This window comes from Triticum urartu, chromosome 7A (assembly GCF_056163025.1).
Source record: "Triticum urartu cultivar PI428250 chromosome 7A, HENAU_Tu73, whole genome shotgun sequence".
Taxonomy (NCBI): domain Eukaryota; kingdom Viridiplantae; phylum Streptophyta; class Magnoliopsida; order Poales; family Poaceae; genus Triticum; species Triticum urartu.
The window spans coordinates 24,135,177-24,154,196 of NC_141879.1; the positions used below are offsets into that span (position 1 = coordinate 24,135,177).

A 19,020-nucleotide genomic window follows, 5' to 3' on the forward strand; every position below is an offset into this window, starting at 1 on the left:
ACCTATTTGAAACATAATCCTATTATTTTCCAATGCTGTCATTCAACACCCACTTGTACCAATTCCTATGTTGTTCAATTCCATAAGACTCAAGTGAGCAGGGCATAGCAATCCTCCATTTTGCCCGTCCTACCAATCAAAGGAGTCCTAAGAAAATTGATTTAGCAATAGGTACTCCCTCCGTTCCTAAATATTTGTCTTTCTAGACATTTCGAATGACTACTACATACGGATGTATGTAGACATATTTTAAAGTGTAGATTCACTCATTTTGCTTCGTATGTAGTCACTTGTTGAAATGCCTAGAAAAATAAGTATTTAGGAACGGAGAAAGTACTATACTAGAGTATGGCCAGGGGCGAGCCACACTGGCACGCATACGCAGCACGAGTGCAGGTGCTAGTAACGCAGTACGTACGTACGATCCCAGCAAAATACAGAAAAAGGAAACGCAGGATGGGCCATGCCGTTGGCTGGCATCTGGATGGATAACCAAGAAGGACGACAAGAATCGGGATGCACGTACGTACTGGGCCTTCAATCCAGCTACGGGAGTCGCAGCGCTGCGCGTGGCCTATCCTATCCTTCTACTCATCCGGCAATGCACTCCGTCAGAGCTACACTACACATGTGCACTGATGCGTCATGCAGATGGTTTTTTTCACCTTATTGAACTGGCGTCGTGGTTACGCAGGTGTCGTGGTTACGCAGGTCAAATCTCACGCCAAACTAACCATTTACGAGCCAGTCGCAGCATTGATGTCAGTCCAGTGACTACACACATATTTATTCCCAAATTCAGGGCAAGAATTATGGAACGGAGGTAGCACGGATGCCTGCACTGGGCTTGGAATCCGGACCGAATGCACCAAGGGATCAGCATTCGTTCTCGTGGAGGAAGAGCGTCGACACCTTAACTTAATTCCGTGCGCGTTTGGCAGTTAAATTTTCATCAAAAGCATCGAAAACAAGAGCGTGTGTTCCCAGAGGAAGGCGCATGCATGCATGCAGGCCTGCTGTCCGTGTGTCTGGGGCTCTGGGCATGGTGTGGCCTGTGGGTAGATTCGTTGGCTGGTTTGGTTGCCACGCCCACGCCACGGTCTTTCAGTCATCAGTCAAAAGATCCAGCATCACTACACATCAGATATCCGCAGAGAGGAAGCCCATACGTTGCGTACAACCTTGATGCGAGGGAAAAAGAGACCGGATGCACCAGACCAGAGCATCTACCAGAGTCCACAAAGTCTTTGCCCTTGGCGTACCACGCCATGCCGTAGCACGCAGGGCGCAGGGGAATGGATCCAGAGTAAAGTCTGTTTTAAACCTTAAACTCGTAGAGCTGGTCGGAATCGGACCTCATCCTTTTAATCCCTGAAATCGATACCCTCACCTATCTGATCCCGGTCAAAATCAACCCTACACCGATCCTAGACCTGTTTGTCGCACTGGAAAACTGCAATCCCGGGCAGGATTACAGGTTCACTGCAAGTCATATCCATCTTCTTCCCCTCGGCTATCGCGCCGAGCTCGCCGAGCGATGCTGCAACAGCCAGCACTGCGATCCATGGCAAACTCCACGGCATGCTCCGACACCCGCCGAGATGCCGAAGCCGAGTCAGAGGCCGTGCTCTCGGGCGTACTCGCGCGTCCATTGAACGGCAGCTAGCTGAGTTCCGCCGGTACAGATCGATCAAGCTAGCCGGCGTGTAAGTCATTACGTACGTTAGCTAGCTCATGGAAAATCCATCCACATGTCCACCGGCTTCAAAGTCAGCTTACGTGAATACGCTAGAATACCAAAATCGTGCGAGTCAGCTTTGCACAATAGTGTTCGCCGCAGAGTACTCGGCGACGACTCGGCGTCTTGAGGCTGTGCGTAATTGCCCATGGTGGCATGCGCTGACACGGTCATCGTCCTACGGCGGAACCAGCTCCGAGCTTTGTTCCTCACAATCAAGATGCAGTTGGCGCACGTGCATGTACAAGTGCACAAGGTCCCTCGTGAGCTCTCCCCTGGTGAGATGGAACCGCACCCTCATCTTGTCGTGCTCCGCCGGCATGCCGCCGCCGGGAGCATGCCAGACACGTCTCAAGGAAGAACCCGAGCACCTTGGTCACCAGGTTCATGGCGCGCCGCAGCACGTAGTCGCCAACTGATGTGATTACCGAGGACTCAAGCACGAAGTCGAGCAGGCCCGTACAGCGATGTACGCGCTCGTCGTGCACCTCTCTGGTTAATTCGGCAACGTCGAGGCGCCATTGGCGGCCGGCAGTGGCGCAGTTGAGGAGGAAGTGGGTGAGGCAGAGGCTGGACCAGCGCTGATTTCAGATGCAGCGGAGGGGATTGAGGATGTATACGACATGTGGAGCATGGACGTCAGCGATACTAGACTTTGATCCTGGGCGGGATTGATATTTTCCTGATGCGCCAAACAAATTCAAGGTTGATATTAACTGGGATAAAAAAGGTGAGGGTGCCGATTTCAGGGATTTAGACGTCAGGGTTCAGTTCGGACAAGCTCTACGAGTTCAAGGTTTAAAATAGACTTTACCCATGGATCCATCCCGCCAGTTGAGTTTTTGCCCACTGGGTCTCCATCCCTCCAGCAGGTGCACGCGTGCGAGCTCAGGAGTCGGACACCCAGACGTGAGGGATGGCCTCCCCAGTTTCTCCATCCATCCAGCCCCCGCCAGGATAGGATACCCATTTTCTTCCTTTTCCATTTCGCAATCCATACTTTATTTTATTTTAAAAACCGCAAGGTTCCATCTTACAACAATTTTTCTTACAATCACCTCTTCGTCCATCCTTTCACCCTCCGTTGATTTTCTTTTCCGGGTTTTCATTCTCTTCTGGTTTCGTCAAGCCAATCTTTGATAACCCAATAAACAGACCAATCTACGGTATACTCCCTCCATCCGGTGAAGAGTGTACATTTGGCTTTAAAATTTATGCATAAAAGAGTGTACTTCTATCTTCCCAATGCACATTAAAATAGAAAAAAAATGTTTCTCTCTCATCACATGATAATGAAGACCAATAACATTTTACACATGGTCTTCTTAATTTCTAAATGCACTTAGCTCACTGAGGGTTGGGTAGTTAAAAAGAAAATAGATGATGGCTTGGATCTTTTCAATGCATTTTTTACTTCACTTCATAATTTGTCCTAAAAAAATTATATGTACACTTTCATCGGACGGAGGGAGTAGCAAAAGTTTCACAATCCATTAACAAATTGTTTCTTAGACTAAGACCTTATACCTGTCAGACATTTTTGGTAACGCAATAAATAGCAGTTAATCTCTTATCTTTGGTATCCAATAAAGCAGATCAATCATGAGCACATATCACATATCTTGTCCTCACACTTGTGCCTCACCATCGCCGCAGGTACCGCACTGCGGCAGAGCGGCTCACCCAACCCAACGCGCGTGGGTGCAAGACATCCGAGGTGCCCTGGGGCTGGTGGCTCTGGTGCAGTATGTTGAGCTTTGGCCACGTCTTTCACACTTCCGACTGAGTGAAGTCTGTTTAAAATCTTGAAGTTGTATCGATGGTCGAAATCAAACACTGAACTTTAAATCCCTAAAATCAGCATCCTGTATTTACTAATCCGGATCAATTTCAACCCTATATCTGTTTGCCACACTAGGAACAATAAAATCCTAGCCAGGATCACTAACTTCTCTCACCTGCTGTATGGGCCTACATGTCTTCTTCGTCCTCTTCCCCGCTTTATGCCTTTATGCGAATCCGTCAAAGAAGAAATCCCAAACTGAATCAGACTAAAAAAGCACTATGAAGTACGAACAAATAATACTAGGACAGCCCCCGCAAATATGAAAAATAAAAATACTACTAAGACACATCGGCATGGATCAGCAACGAACTGACTAATACAGTTTGCTTAGCATTCACGCCTCGACGAAAACTACACGAAACAAAGCTAGCACATTAGCCACAGTAGCGCACGGTCGCTGCTGTCTCATCCCCAGCCATCTCTGGGAGCTGCTAACGCTTGGCATGCAGCGCATGGCCGACGCTCCTACCAACGTTGTTCGACATCGTCGCAGGCTCCCGGCAGGACGTGACTCCGACGCCACACAGCTACCGGGACCCCAACGAGGCACCGGGCGCTGAAGCGGCCGTCAGAAGCGCGCGAGCGAGACCTCGAACATCTTACTCGTCTCCGATGAGTTGCTGCTACTACAGAAGGACCTCCCGTAGCACCAAAATTCTGTCAAACACTTGGTGTGCGTGCAGCCGTGCACTCTCCTACAGGCCACCTTGCCTCCAAGCTCGCTCCGACCACCCCTGTAGCTCCGCGCGACTCGCCTTCCCGCGTCCCTGAGCTACATTCATCCTCTCTCCATCGATTTCTTCCTCCACTGCTCGCGCTAGGCGGCTGCTCTACCGTGAGAGCACAGGAGGTGCAGCGTGGACGACGCGCATGATGACCAGACGTCATGCCTCTCGCTCTTCTTTTCCATGCGCTAGCCATGGACTTTCCTGCTGCCCAGCCCATCCTCCGGTGCAGGGGTGTCCCAGCACAAGGTACACCAGCTACCAAGCCTGCCGAACGGCATGCCACAGTTTTTGGGAGTGAGACAGAGACGCTATAGGAGAGAAGGTAAATATGACATGTGGGCCCATGTAGTCAGTGAGAGTAAAGCAGGATCCCGGCCGGGGTTGTTACTTTCCTACTGTGTCAAACCGGTCTATACGGGTCCAAGGTTGAGATTGACCGGGATCAATGAGTGCGGGTTACCAATTTCAGGGATTCAGAGTTCAAGGTTCAATTCCGACTAACCGTATGAATTCAGGATTTAAAATAGACTTTACTGGCGGTGGAGCTGGACCACGTCGGGCGCATGCACGGCAAGATCATGCTACCTCGCCCTCTTTCATGATTCCACCCCCGACCCCAATTGGCGGCTTAGCTGGCAAACTTGGCCTCGGCTACGTATTAAGGACACGTACAATGGTTGATAAGATAGTCTTATCTTAAGTCTTGCATATAATTTGGAGATAAAAAAAAACATGTCTACATTAGGTCATTTCTTAGCCTTATATTCAATAACTAGGTATTCCTAAAAACACGACGAGACATATTTTGCTAAGAGATTATCTCTTGTCTTCTCTTAAATAAAAGAAGACAAGCTTTTTCTTAAGATTTCTATCTTCGCAGCTTGGATAAAACCATCATTTATGTTACGTGCCATTTCTAAGATAGAACCATTATACATGCCCTAAGATATTCATGTGGCTTGCCCTCTTGGGAAGATGTTGGACGGCGAACCACCTGGCGTGTCGGGGGTGTAAGACATATGATTTGGGAACTGCTCGACACCCCAAATCGGGGTGTGGCTATCTCATTATATAGAGGTACCCAAGGGGTATAATACAATGTTACAGTATATTACAAAGGCTACGTATATACAGTCTAACACCCTCCCTCAATCTTAACTATGGCCTGAAGTACAAAGCAAGTTAAGATTGCGCCTACAGCCTACAAACTGTGCTTGTGGAAGAGGCTTCGTAAAGATGTCAGCAAGTTGATCCTTTGACGAGATGAACTTGATACAAAGTAGCTTCTGTGCAACACGTTCCCGAACAAAGTGATGATCCACCTCAATGTGTTTTGTCCGAGTATGAAACACCGGGTTAGAAGAGAGATATGTAGCACCGATGTTGCCACACCACAGAACCGGAGAATGAGCTTGAGGGACACGCAACTCTCTCAATAGAGACTGTACCCATATAATCTCAGCAGTCGCATCAGCGATAGCTTTGTACTCAGCCTCAGTACTACTGCGAGACATTGTTGCCTGCTTACGAGCATTCCAGGCGATCAAGTTAGGACCGAGGAAGACCGCATAACCCCCCGTGGATCGCCTGTCATCAGGACTACCAGCCCAATCTGCATCAGAAAAAGTTGAGAGCTCATACGAAGGTGCAGGCTGAAGAAGCAAACCATAGGAGGCAGTGAGACTGACATAGCGCAAAATACGCTTCACAGCCGACCAACGAGACGTCCTGGGTGCATGCAGAAATTGACACACACGGTTGACTGCATAGGAGATATCAGGCCTGGTAATAGTAAGGTATTACAGACCACCAACAAGGCTGCGATACTCAGTAGCATCATCAGATGAGAGAAAGAGAGTCACCATCAAGAGCAGACAACCGATCAGTGGGAGACATCGGAGTGATAGCATGTTTGCATTTGAGCATTCCAGCACGGCGCAACAAGTCCAAGGAGTACTTTCTCTGAGTGAGAGTCAACCCAGCGGAGGACCGTCCACGGCGCCCTGGAACCCGTCCACGGTCTGAACCTTCAGGGAGAAGTGTTCTCTGCCGCCGTGTGCCCCGCACTCGAGCCTTCCGAGCCTCTCCGGGATGACGTGGACTTGCGCGTTGTACGGCGATACCACGCCTATGGCGAGCTTTTGTCCCGAGCGAACCGACTCTGCACAAAAGCAAATCAAGATCATCAATCGAGCCATGTCATCGATGATAGATAGAAGGTAAACCTATTTCATGAATGTACTACTAGTAACTGATAAAATTACAGCACCATTGAACAATCTCTCCACGATCCGGGTCACAGCGGCTGCCTCGGCCGTGTTGCTCAGGCTCATGCCATGCTCGCCCGAGCTCTCGGTCCTGCCTTTGATGTCGATGAACGAGTAAGGGCCGTACATTGGGCCAGCTAGGAGCTTCCTCTCGTAATCCCTTTCGAGGATGTTGGGGCCATCTGTCACCTTGCCGAGGTAAAACCTCGAGAGGGGGAACTTGCTTATCTCCGGGTGCATCCTGTACTGCACGTCAAGGAGGTGCCTAGGATGTCCAAGGGATATAAGCCTCTCGAAGAGGCTTCTCTCGAAGTCGGCGTCCACGCTGACCTGCAAGGTACAATAGAGTTGAAAACATTACAAGACTGACTGTGTCACGTAAAAGAAAGAGAAAAAGGAGAGATCATGTTCGCATAGGGAAAGTTGGCAAGAAAGATCACCTTTCTTTTGACTAGGGCCGGTAACTGGGATTCGTCGCCGATGAGGACAGCGCGACGGACACCGGTCCGCAGAGGCATCGAGAGCTCAGTCTCCCTCAGCTGCTCCGCCTCATCAACGACAAGAAGGTCGATTGGCTTAAGTTCCCCAAGTTTCCTGCCATGGCTCAGCTGGGACGAGGTACAAGCGGTGCAAAGTATGATTTTAGCATTGTTCAGTATGTACTTTTCGAATTTGTTGTAAGATGTTGGGACGTGAAAGTGGTCGTGCAATTGCTTTAGCTTGTCGATGCACACGGCTCTTGCTTCCAGAAACTCAGGCCACCCCACCGGGTTCTTGAAGAAGAGCTTTCGCATCAGTCGTTCCAGGTCGGACCGCAGGGAGTGAATTGCAGAAAACCACCACATTGAAGCCTAGGGTTGCAGAAAAGACTCTTCTATGTTTTTGTGCCAGAAAACACTGATTTCACGCCTAATCATTTGCAGAAAACACCAAACCTTCTGTTGGGGCATTTTAAGCACTATTATGATAGGTGGGGCCCGATTTTGGGGACGTGGCGTCACGGCCGCGAGCTCACACCGTCTAACGGTGCTACAGTGGGAACGGACGCGCCGTCTCGGTCAAAACGGCACGGGTCCCTTATCCACTTCATTCTCCCCCTTTCACCACTCCTCTCCTCTGTCTCTATTTCTCCCCGTGTTCCATGGCGACGGCGAGCCCTGACGACGGCGGTGGAGTGGATGCCGCCGGCGGGGGAGTGGATGGAGGCTACAGCGGAGGGTTGCTTCACGGCAGCAAATCGAACGAAGTGGAGGAGGTGTGCGGCAGCTCAACCCCCCCGAAGAGGAGAGCACCGTCGCCGTCGCTTGAGTACCGCGCCGCCGGCGCTTTTGCCCGTGTTGTGCATGCTACTCCGACGGGTAGCCATCAATGGGCTTCTCCATTTGGCGGCGTTGAGTAAGTTCTCCCCCTCCTTCTGGGTTAGGGATCAATTTCTAGGGTTAAGGTTAGGGATCAATTTCTCATAGTTCAATAGTTAGTCTTCGATATGAATGAACTGTAGGTCAATATTGTTTGTAGTCTAACCTCTGATATGTATCCTATCAGTTAGATGAATTTGCTCCTGTGTATGAAGTTAACTGAATTTTCTCAGTGTACACAAGTTTTTCAATTGACTGAATATTGTTTAGTGTCAATAGTTTGTAAAGGCCCAGAATTTGCTCCTGTGTATGAAGCGTCTGAAGTTAACTGGATTAGGGTAGTGTATGAAGTTAAATGGATTTGCTTCACTGTATGACATTAACTGAATATTGTTTAGTGTCAATAGTTAACTGAATTCTATTAGCGTATGAAGTTAACTGGATTAGGGTAGTGTATGAAGTTAAATGGATTTGCTTCACTGTATGAACTTAACTGAATTTTTTAGTGTTTAAAAGATTTCAGTTAACTGAATATGTGTCAGTTTCACCTAGTAATTTGTAATATTTCAGTTAACTGAATATGAACTTCTTTGCTTTGTAGTTTGTGTGATGATGTGTGGGAAGTTAAGCTCCACTTTCATGACAGGGACAATTTGGAAAGGACCATGTGTGTTTCAGACATAACATTTCTGAATCTAATAGCACTAATAGAGACAGCAGGCTATGGAGAGGATGACTACATGTACTTTGTTAGGGATGCTGGCTTGGGAGTAGCTGGTTTGGAAGAGAACTGTGATGATGACAAGGTTGATGAGATGCTAGACCACATTGCCAACAGAGATCAGACCATAGTTAATCTGACAGTAGTTAGGGGTAGTGAGCCCAGACCTGGAGATTTAAACATAGGTCATGTTTGTGAGCAGCAGGTCCCTATAGATAGTGTTGGAGAGAGGACTGTGTATGAGGTCAGTGATGAAGGTGTGGTGTACAGGTCACCATCCAAAAAAACAAGGAGAGTTGCACAAGTTGATGAGCAGGATGGACATCCAATACAGTTTTACTCTAGAGAGCAGAGCACACATCTGATTATGCAGAAAGATATAGATATGGATCAAGGAAATGCAGGAGATGTTGATTTGGAGCAAGAGGAGTTGGAAAGAAGTATGGAGCTTAAGAGCAGGAATAAAATACAGAGGTATAAGAAGCATAAGAAGAGTGTTGAGAGGGTGGAGGCAATTAAAAGAAAACTTCATGTTTTACTAACTGAAGATGACTCTGACTTGGAGCAAGATGAGGATTTCATGGCTAGGATGGCTGAGATGAGGAGGCAAATATAGGACCCATTTTTACACTTTGAAGGTGACACTGATGTTGAAGAACCTTATGAGCTAGAAGAAGAGGTAGTGCATGAGGAACATGGAGAGGATGAGGAAATTGAAGAAGGGGTGGTACCACAAGGGGAAAAGAGGAAGAAGTTGAAAGTAAGAAAGGGGCCAACTAGTTGATCACATGCAAGTTTGGACAATTTGAGGGTGTTTGGGTGCCATCATCTGATGAGGATCCAAATCCTGGTGATTTGAAGGAGGAGGATGATGGGGCAGTACCCCTAGCTTTTGTGCTTGGCAATAAGAGTAGGGCCAAAAAACCCAAACCAAGAATCTTGTATGATGAGGATAGAGAGAGCCCAGAGATGCAGTTTGTAAAAAAGCTTTGTTTTGAAAGTGCTTACCAATTTAGAAGGGCACTTCTCACATTCCACATAGCTCAAAACAGAAACTATGTGTTTCATAGGAACTGCAACGACAGAATCATAGCTATTTGCAAACATGAAGATTGCCCTTTTTTCATTGCAGCTTCTGTGTTGGCAAATGAGAGAACATTTTGCATTAGAAAGGCAATTTTTTTGCACACATATCCAGCTGTAGCAGAGAGCACCAAGGTGACTACCAAGTGGGTCACACATCAGGTGTTAGAAGCAACAAGAACAGACTTGAACACACCAATAACTACAATAATGCAAAACCTGAAGAGAAAGTATGGAGTTGATATTAGCACTCATATGGCCTACAGGGCTAAGAACAAAGCAGTTGAGATGGTGCAAGGAGATCAGAGGGATCAGTATACCAGAATCAGGGATTACTTGCAGGCTGTCTTGGACACAAATCCAGGTAGTAGGTGCATTGTCACTACTAAGTTCTTAAAGGAGTATCCAAGCAAAAATCCAAGGTTCCATGGTCTGTTCATCTGTTTGAATGCTTGCAAGGAAGGATTTCTGAATGGATGTAGACCATTCATAGGTGATTACTTTACTTTCTTTACTTTGCCTTGTTTGAATGCCTTGTTTCTAACTTGTGTTGTGTGCCAATGCATGTGTGGATGGATGCTTCATCAAGCTGTCTACTGGCCAAAAAATCCTGGCTGCCACAGGAAGGGATGGGAATAATAACATATATCCCATTGCTTTTGCAGTTGTGGACAAAGAAGACACAAACAGTTGGACTTGGTTTCTATCGAAACTGAAGATAGCAATTGGTGGAGAATCAGGGAGATTTGGTTATTACACCATAATCTCTGATAGACAGAAGGTAATTCCCATGTTTAGTTGTATTTTATAATATACATTGCTTCATAATTCCTTAGTTCATAATTGCATAGTTCACAATTGCTTAGTTCATAATTGCATAGTTCACAATTGCATAGTTCACAATTGCTTAATTAGTTGTTGGTCATATACATTGCTTAGTTGTGATTATGGTGATTTCTCCAAACAGGGCCTTCTTAAAGCTGCAAACAATGTATTCCCCAACTGCCCACATAGATTCTGCCTTAGACACATCTATCAAAACTTCCAGACTGCTGGTTTTAGGGGGTCAGAATTAAAGAAGTACATGGATAAAGCTAGTTACTCTTATACTTAACATGACCATCTTGCTGCAATGGATGCTCTTAAAAATGAGTGCAAGGCTGCTTGGGCTTGGCTTAACAAAGTTCCTAGAGCTACTTGGGCTAGATTTGCAATGGACTTCAATTGCAAAACTGACCTAGCTGTCAACAATATTAGTGAGGTCTTTAACAAGATGATATTAGATGTGAGGGGCAAACCAATAAAGAGTATGATAGATGGAATCAGGACTAAGTTGATGGTTAGGTTCAATGGCAATAGGACTAAGACAGAGGTAGCCAAGTGGGATATATGCCCAACATATGCTGAGTTGCTTGAAGAAGCAAAGAAAAAATCTAGGAACTGTCAAGCATTGATGGCTGGGCCAAATATCTACCAAGTGACAAGCAATGGGAGAACTTATTCAGTTAACCTGCAGCATAGGACATGTGGGTGCATGAAATGGGACATGACTGCTATCCCATGCAATCATGCAGTATCAGCTATCACCAAAGCCAAACTGAGGCCTAAAGACTTTGTACATGACTTTTTCAAAAAGCCAATGTATCTGGCATCATACAACCCCATCATATTCCCTGTATCAGGACAAGATCTGTGGACCAAGACCAATAGCAGAGACATAGAACCTCCAGTGTTCAAGGATAAGCCAGGGAAGAAGCAAACCAAGAGGAGAAGGAGCCAGTTTGAGCCACCAGCACCCAAAGATACATCTAGGATGGCTTCAATTACATGCAACAACTGCCAGCTTGTAGGTCACAGATACACATCATGCAAACAACCTCTAAAACCAGGGTTAGCATTGAGAAAGAACAAGCATCAGGTTTGTACAAGCACTAGGTTCAGCCAGATTTTGTTTTCTAACACTTGAATGTATTAACTTGCTACAATTCTTATATGCAGTCTAACATCACAGAGGAGGGTAGCACACAAGGAAGCAAGGCACAAACAGCACCACGGGGATCAACAAGTGCAGCACCAAGGGGAACTTCTTCAACAGCTCCAGCACCAAGGGCAGCTTCTTCAACTGCAGGTGCAGCAACAAGGGCAGCCAGCTCAACTCCTGCCAGGAGAGCTTCTTCAGCTATAGCAAGTAGGAGAGGTTCAATAGCTGCAGCATCCACATCAGCACCATTCTTGCCACCAAGACAGAGAAAGCAACCCAGCAGGCTGAAAGACTATTTCTATGCTTCTGGGAACTGATGTTGAACCTTGATGATGATGTGATCTAGCTAAACTAGTAATTGCTAAGATCTATTTTGGCAACAACTTGTGGTACTGTAATCTGGCTGAACTAGTATTTGCTATGTTGTTGGATCTGGTTTCATGATGATGTGATATGGTACTGTAATCTATGGACCTATGAATCTATATGATGCAATGTACTTAAGCCTCTCTACTTCTGTTAAGTTGGCTTGTTATTATGGCCATTACAATGTTCACTAGTAATTGTTATATGATGTACTGTTAGCTTGTTGGATTGTTTAGGCCATTGCAATGTTCAATTTGGCTTGTTGGATCAAATCATCGATATGTCGACAAGATGAGGCTCAAGGTGACACCTAGGGTCAAATCATCGATATGTCGACAAGATGAGGCTCAAGGTGAACCCTAGGGTCAAATCATCGATATGTCGACAAGATGAGGCTCAAGGTGAACCCTAGGTTCAAATCATCGATATATCGACAAGATGAGGCTCAAGGTGACACCCTAGGGTCAAATCATCGATATATCAACAAGATGAGGCTCAAGGTCAACCCTAGGGTCAAATTATCGATATATCGACAAGATGAGGCTCAAGGTGACCCCTAGGGTCAAATCATCGATATATCGACAAGATGAGGCTCAAGGTGACACCTAGGGTCATCGATATATCGACAAGATGAGGCTCAAGGTCACCCCTAGGGTCAAATCATCTATATATCGACAAGGTGAGGCTCAAGGTAACCCCTAGGGTCAAATCATCGATATGTCGACAAGATGAGGCTCAAGGTGACACCTAGGGTCAAATCATTGATATATCAACAAGATGAGGCTCAAGGTGAACCCTAGGGTCAAATCATCGATATATCGACAAGATGAGGCTCAAGGTGACACCCTAGGGTCAAATCATCGATATATCGACAAGATGAGTCTCAAGGTAAACCTTAGGGTCAAATCATCGATATATCGACAAGATGAGGCTCAAGGTAAACCCTAGGGTCAAATCATTGATATATCGACAAGATGAGGCTCAAGATAACCCCTAGGGTCAAATCATCGATATGTCGACAAGATGAGGCTTAAGGTGAAACATAGGGTCAAATCATCGATATATCGACAAGATGAGGCTCAAGGTAAACCCTAGGGTCAAATCATCGATATATCGACAAGATGAGGCTCAAGGTAAACCCTAGGGTCAAATCATCGATATATCGACAAGATGAGGCTCAAGGTGACACCCTAGGGTCAAATCATCGATATATCGACAAGATGAGGCTCAAGGTAAACCCTGAAGGAAATATGCCCTAGAGGCAATAATAAAGTTATTATTTATTTCCTTATATCATGATAAATGTTTATTATTCATGCTAGAATTGTATTAACCGGAAACATAACACATGTGTGAATACATACACAAACAGAGTGTCACTAGTATGCCTCTACTTGACTAGCTCGTTAATCAAAGATGGTTATGTTTCCTAACCATAAACAAAGAGTTGTTATTTGATTAACGAGATCACATCATTAGGTGAATGATCTGATTGACATGACCCATTTCATTAGCTTAGCACCCGATCGTTTAGTATGTTGCTATTGCTTTCTTCATGACTTATACATGTTCCTATGACTATGAGATTATGCAACTCCCGTTTGCCGGAGGAACACTTTGTGTGCTACCAAACGTCACAACGTAAATGGGTGATTATAAAGGTGCTCTACAGGTGTCTACAAAGGTAGATGTTGGGTTGGCGTATTTTGAGATTAGGATTTGTCACTCCGATTGTCGGAGAGGTATCTCTGGGCCCTCTCGGTAATGCACATCACATAAGCCTTGCAAGCATTGCAACTAATGAGTTAGTTGCGGGATGATGCATTACAGAACGAGTAAAGAGACTTGCCGGTAACGAGATTGAACTAGGTATTGGATACCGATGATCGAATCTCGGGCAAGTAACATACCGATGACAAAGGGAACAACGTATGTTGTTATGCGGTCTGACCGATAAAGATCTTCGTAGAATATGTAGGAGCCAATATGGGCATCCAGGTCCCGCTGTTGGTTATTGACCAGAGATTTTTCTCAGTCATGTCTACATTGTTCTCGAACCGTAGGGTCCGCACGCTTAACGTTACGATGACAGTTATTATGAGTTTATGCATTTTGATGTACCGAAGTCAGTTCGGAGTCCCAGATGTGATCACGGACATGACGAGGAGTCTCGAAATGTTCGAGACATAAAGATTGATATATAGGATGGCTATATTCGGACACCAGAATTGTTCCGGGTGATTTCGGAGAAAACCGGAGTGCCGGAGGGGTTACCGGAACCCCCCGGGAAAGTAATGGGCCTTATTGGGCCTGAGGGGAGAGAGAGGGCAGCAGCCCAAGAGGTGGTGCGCCCCCCTCATGGGGAGTCCAAATTGGACTAGGAGGGGGGGCGGCCCCCCTTTCCCTCTTCCTCTCCCTCTCTTTCCTTCCCCCTCAAGTCTCCTAGTTGGACTAGGAAAGGGGAGTCCTACTCCCACTAGGAGGAGGACTCCCCCTCCCCTTGGCGCGCCCCATAGGGCCGGCCGGCCTCCCCCCTGCTCCTTTATATACGGGGGCAAGGGGGCACCCTAGAACACACAAGTTGATCCTCGTGATCATTCCTTTGCCGTGTGCGGTGCCCCCCTCCACCATATTCCACCTCGGTCATACCGTTGTAGTGCTTAGGCGAAGCCCTGCGTCGGTAGAACATCATCATCGTCACCACGCCGTTGTGCTGACGGAACTCATCCCCGAAGCTTTGCTGGATCGGAGCCCGGGGAGCGTCATCGAGCTGTACGTGTGCTAAGAACTCGGAGGTGCCGGAGTAACGGTACTTGGATCGGTCGGATAGGGAAGACGTACGACTACTTCCTCTACGTTGCGTCATCGCTTCCGCAGTCGGTCTACGAGGGTACGTACACAACATTCTCCCCTCTCGTTGCTATGCATCACCATGATCTTGCGTGTGCGTAGGAAATTTTTTGAAATTACTGCTTTCCCCAACAGTGGCATCCGAGCCTAGGTTTTATATGTTGATGTTATATGCACGAGTAGAACACAAGTGAGTTGTGGGCGATATAAGTCATACTGCCTACCAGCATGTCATACTTTGGTTCGGCGGTATTGTTGGACGAAGCGGCCCGGACCAACATTACGCGTACGCTTACGCGAGACCGGTTCTCCCGACGTGCTTTGCACAGAGGTGGCTTGCGGGTGACAGTTTCTCCAACTTTAGTTGAACCGAGTATGGCTACGCCCGGTCCTTGCGAAGGTTAAAACGGCATCAACTTGACAAACTATCGTTGTGGTTTTGATGCATAGGTGAGATTGGTTCTTGCTTAAGCCCGTAGCAGCCACGTAAAACTTGCAACAACAAAGTAGAGGACGTCTAACTTGTTTTTGCAGGGCATGTTGTGATGTGATATGGTCAAGACATGATGCTAAATTTTATTGTATGAGATGATCATGTTTTGTAACCGAGTTATCGGCAACTGGCAGGAGCCATATGGTTGTCGCTTTATTGTATGCAATGCAATCGCGCTGTAATGCTTTACTTTATCACTAAGCGGTAGCGATAGTCGTGGAAGCATAAGATAGGCGAGACGACAATGATGCTATGATGGAGATCAAGGTGTCGCGCCGGTGACGATGGTGATCATGACGGTGCTTCGGAGATGGAGATCACAAGCACAAGAAGATGATGGCCATATCATATCACTTATATTGATTGCATGTGATGTTTATCTTTTATGCATCTTATCTTGCTTTGATTGACGGTAGCATTATAAGATGATCTCTCACTAAATTATCAAGAAGTGTTCTCCCTGAGTATGCACCGTTGCCAAAGTTCGTCGTGCCCATAGACCACGTGATGATCGGGTGTGATAAGCTCTACGTCCATCTACAACGGGTGCAAGCCAGTTTTGCACATGCAGAATACTCAGGTTAAACTTGACGAGCCTAGCATATGCAGATATGGCCTCGGAACACGGAGACCGAAAGGTCGAGCATGAATCATATAGTAGATATGATCAACATAATGATGTTCACCATTGAAAACTAATCATTCACGTGATGATCGGTTATGGTTTAGTTGATTTGGATCACGTGATCACTTAGAGGATTAGAGGGATGTCTATCTAAGTGGGAGTTCTTAAGTAATATGATTAATTGAACTTAAATTTATCATGAACTTAGTACCTGATAGTATCTTGCTTATGTATGTTTGATTGTAGATAGATGGCCCGTGCTGTTGTTCCGTTGAATTTTAATGCGTTCCTTGAGAAAGCAAAGTTGAAAGATGATGGTAGCAATTACACGGACTGGGTCCGTAACTTGAGGATTATCCTCACTGCTGCATAGAAGAATTACGTCCTGGAAGCACCGCTGGGTGCCAGGCCTGCTGCTGGAGCAACACCAGATGTTATGAACGTCTGGCAGAGCAAAGCTGATGACTACTCGATAGTTCAGTGTGCCATGCTTTACGGCTTAGAATTGGGACTTCAACGACGTTTTGAACGTCATGGAGCATATGAGATGTTCCAGGAGTTGAAGTTAATATTTCAAGCAAATGCCCGGATTGAGAGATATGAAGTCTCCAATAAGTTCTATAGCTGCAAGATGGAGGAGAACAGTTCTGTCAGTGAGCATATACTCAAAATGTCTGGGTATAATAATCACTTGATTCAATTGGGAGTTAATCTTCTAGATGATGGCATCATTGACAGAATTCTCCAATCACTGCCACCAAGCTACAAGAGCTTCGTGATGAACTATAATATGCAAGGGATGAATAAGACTATTCCCGAGCTCTTCGCAATGTTGAAAGCTGCGGAGGTAGAAATCAAGAAGGAGCATCAAGTGTTGATGGTCAACAAGACCACTAGTTTCAAGAAAAAGGGCAAAGGGAAGAAGAAGAGGAACTTCAAGAAGAACAGCAAGCAAGTTGCTGCTCAGGAGAAGAAACCCAAGTCTGGACCTAAGCCTGAAACTGAGTGCTTCTATTGCAAGCAGACTGGTCATTGGAAGCGGAACTGCCCCAAGTATTTGGCGGATAAGAAGGATGGCAAGGTGAACAAAGGTATATATGATATACATGTTATTGATGTGTACCTTACTAGAGCTCGCAGTAGCACCTGGGTATTTGATACTGGTTCTGTTGCTAATATTTGCAACTCGAAACAGGGACTACGGATTAAGCGAACACTGGCAAAGGACGAGGTGACGATGCGCGTGGGAAATGGTTCCAAAGTCGATGTGATCGCGGTCGGCACGCTACCTCTACATCTACCTTCGGGATTAGTATTAGACCTAAATAATTGTTATTTGGTGCCAGCGTTGAGCATGAACATTATATCTGGATCTTGTTTGATGCGAGATGGTTATTCATTTAAATCAGAGAATAATGGTTGTTCTATTTATATGAGTAATATCTTTTATGGTCATGCACCTTTGAAGAGTGGTCTATTTTTGATGAATCTCGATAGTAGTAACACACATATTCATAATGTTGAAGCCAAGATGCAAAGTTGATAATGATAGTGCAACTTATTTGTGGCACTGCCGTTTAGGTCATATCGGTATAAAGCGCATGAAGAAACTCCATACTGATGGGCTTTTGGAACCACTTGATTATGAATCACTTGGTACTTGTGAACCGTGCCTCATGGGCAAGATGACTAAAACGCCGTTCTCCGGTACTATGGAGAGAGCAACAGATTTGTTGGAAATCATACATACCGATGTATGTGGTCCGATGAATATTGAGGCTCGTGGCGGATATCGTTATTTTCTCGCCTTCACAGATGACTTAAGCAGATATGGGTATATCTACTTAATGAAACACAAGTCTGAAACATTTGAAAAGTTCAAAGAATTTCAGAGTGAAGTTGAAAATCATCGTAACAAGAAAATAAAGTTTCTACGATCTGATCGTGGAGGAGAATATTTGAGTTACGAGTTTGGTGTACATTTGAAACAATGCGGAATAGTTTCGCAACTCACGCCACCCGGAACACCATAGCGTAATGGTGTGTCCGAACGTCGTAATCGTACTTTACTAGATATGGTGCGATCTATGATGTCTTTTACTGATTTACCGCTATCGTTTTGGGGTTATGCTTTAGAGACGGCCGCATTCACGTTAAATAGGGCACCATCAAAATCCGTTGAGACGACGCCTTATGAACTATGGTTTGGCAAGAAACCAAAGTTGTCGTTTCTTAAAGTTTGGGGCTGCGATGCTTATGTGAAAAAGCTTCAACCTGATAAGCTCGAACCCAAATCGGAGAAATGTGTCTTCATAGGATACCCAAAAGAGACTGTTGGGTACACCTTCTATCACAGATTCGAAGGCAAGACATTCGTTGCTAAGAATGGATCCTTTCTAGAGAAGGAGTTTATCTCGAAAGAAGTGAGTGGGAGGAAAGTAGAACTTGACGAGGTAACTGTACCTGCTCCCTTATTGGAAAGTAGTACATCACAGAAAACTGTTTCTGCGACACCTACACCAATAAGTGAGGAAGCTAATGATAATGATCATGAAACTTCAGGACAAGATACTACTGAACCTCGTAGATCAACCAGAGTAAGATCCGCACCAGAGTGGTACGGTAATCCTGTTCTGGAAATCATGCTGCTAGATCATGATGAACCTACGAACTATGAAGAAGCGATGGTGAGCCCAGATTCCGCAAAATGGCTTGAAGCCATGAAATCTGAGATGGGATCCATGTATGAGAACAAAGTATGGACTTTGGTTGACTTGCCCGGTGATCGGCAAGCAATTGAGAATAAATGGATCTTCAAGAAGAAGACTAACGCTGACGGTAATATTACTGTCTACAAAGCTCGACTTGTTGCAAAAGGTTTTCGACAAGTTCAAGGGGTTGACTACGATGAGACCTTCTCACCCGTAGTGATGCTTAAGTCTGTCCGAATCATGTTAGCAATTG

At 45.8% G+C, this 19,020-nt stretch overlaps 1 protein-coding gene and 1 pseudogene across 1 annotated transcript; one reads left to right on the forward strand and one right to left on the reverse strand.

Moving 5' to 3' along the window:
• Positions 1-1,953: 1,953 nt before the first annotated feature.
• LOC125527796 (putative helicase MAGATAMA 3) lies at positions 1,954-7,424 on the reverse strand. Its single transcript, XM_087531598.1, has 5 exons — positions 7,020-7,424; positions 6,582-6,909; positions 6,303-6,473; positions 5,761-5,924; positions 1,954-2,319 (listed from the first exon to the last, which is right to left on the reverse strand). The coding sequence occupies exons 1-5, from the start codon at positions 7,422-7,424 to the stop codon at positions 1,954-1,956; spliced, it is 1,434 nt and encodes a 477-aa protein (XP_087387724.1).
• Positions 7,425-9,996: 2,572 nt separating this feature from the next.
• On the forward strand, positions 9,997-12,039 carry LOC147957154 (uncharacterized; annotated as a pseudogene).
• The last annotated feature ends 6,981 nt before the right edge of the window (positions 12,040-19,020 follow it).

Coding starts and splice junctions, on each gene's coding strand:
- LOC125527796 (XM_087531598.1), bottom strand. CDS start 7,424: ATGTGGTGGTTTTCTGCAATTCACTCCCTGCGGTCCGACCTGGAACGA. Junction 5,925..6,302: donor GTTCCAGGGCGCCGTGGACG/GTCCTCCGCTGG, acceptor TTTCTGATGCAG/ATTGGGCTGGTAGTCCTGAT. Junction 2,320..5,760: donor CGACTGCTGAGATTATATGG/GTACAGTCTCTA, acceptor ATCTGAAATCAG/CGCTGGTCCAGCCTCTGCCT.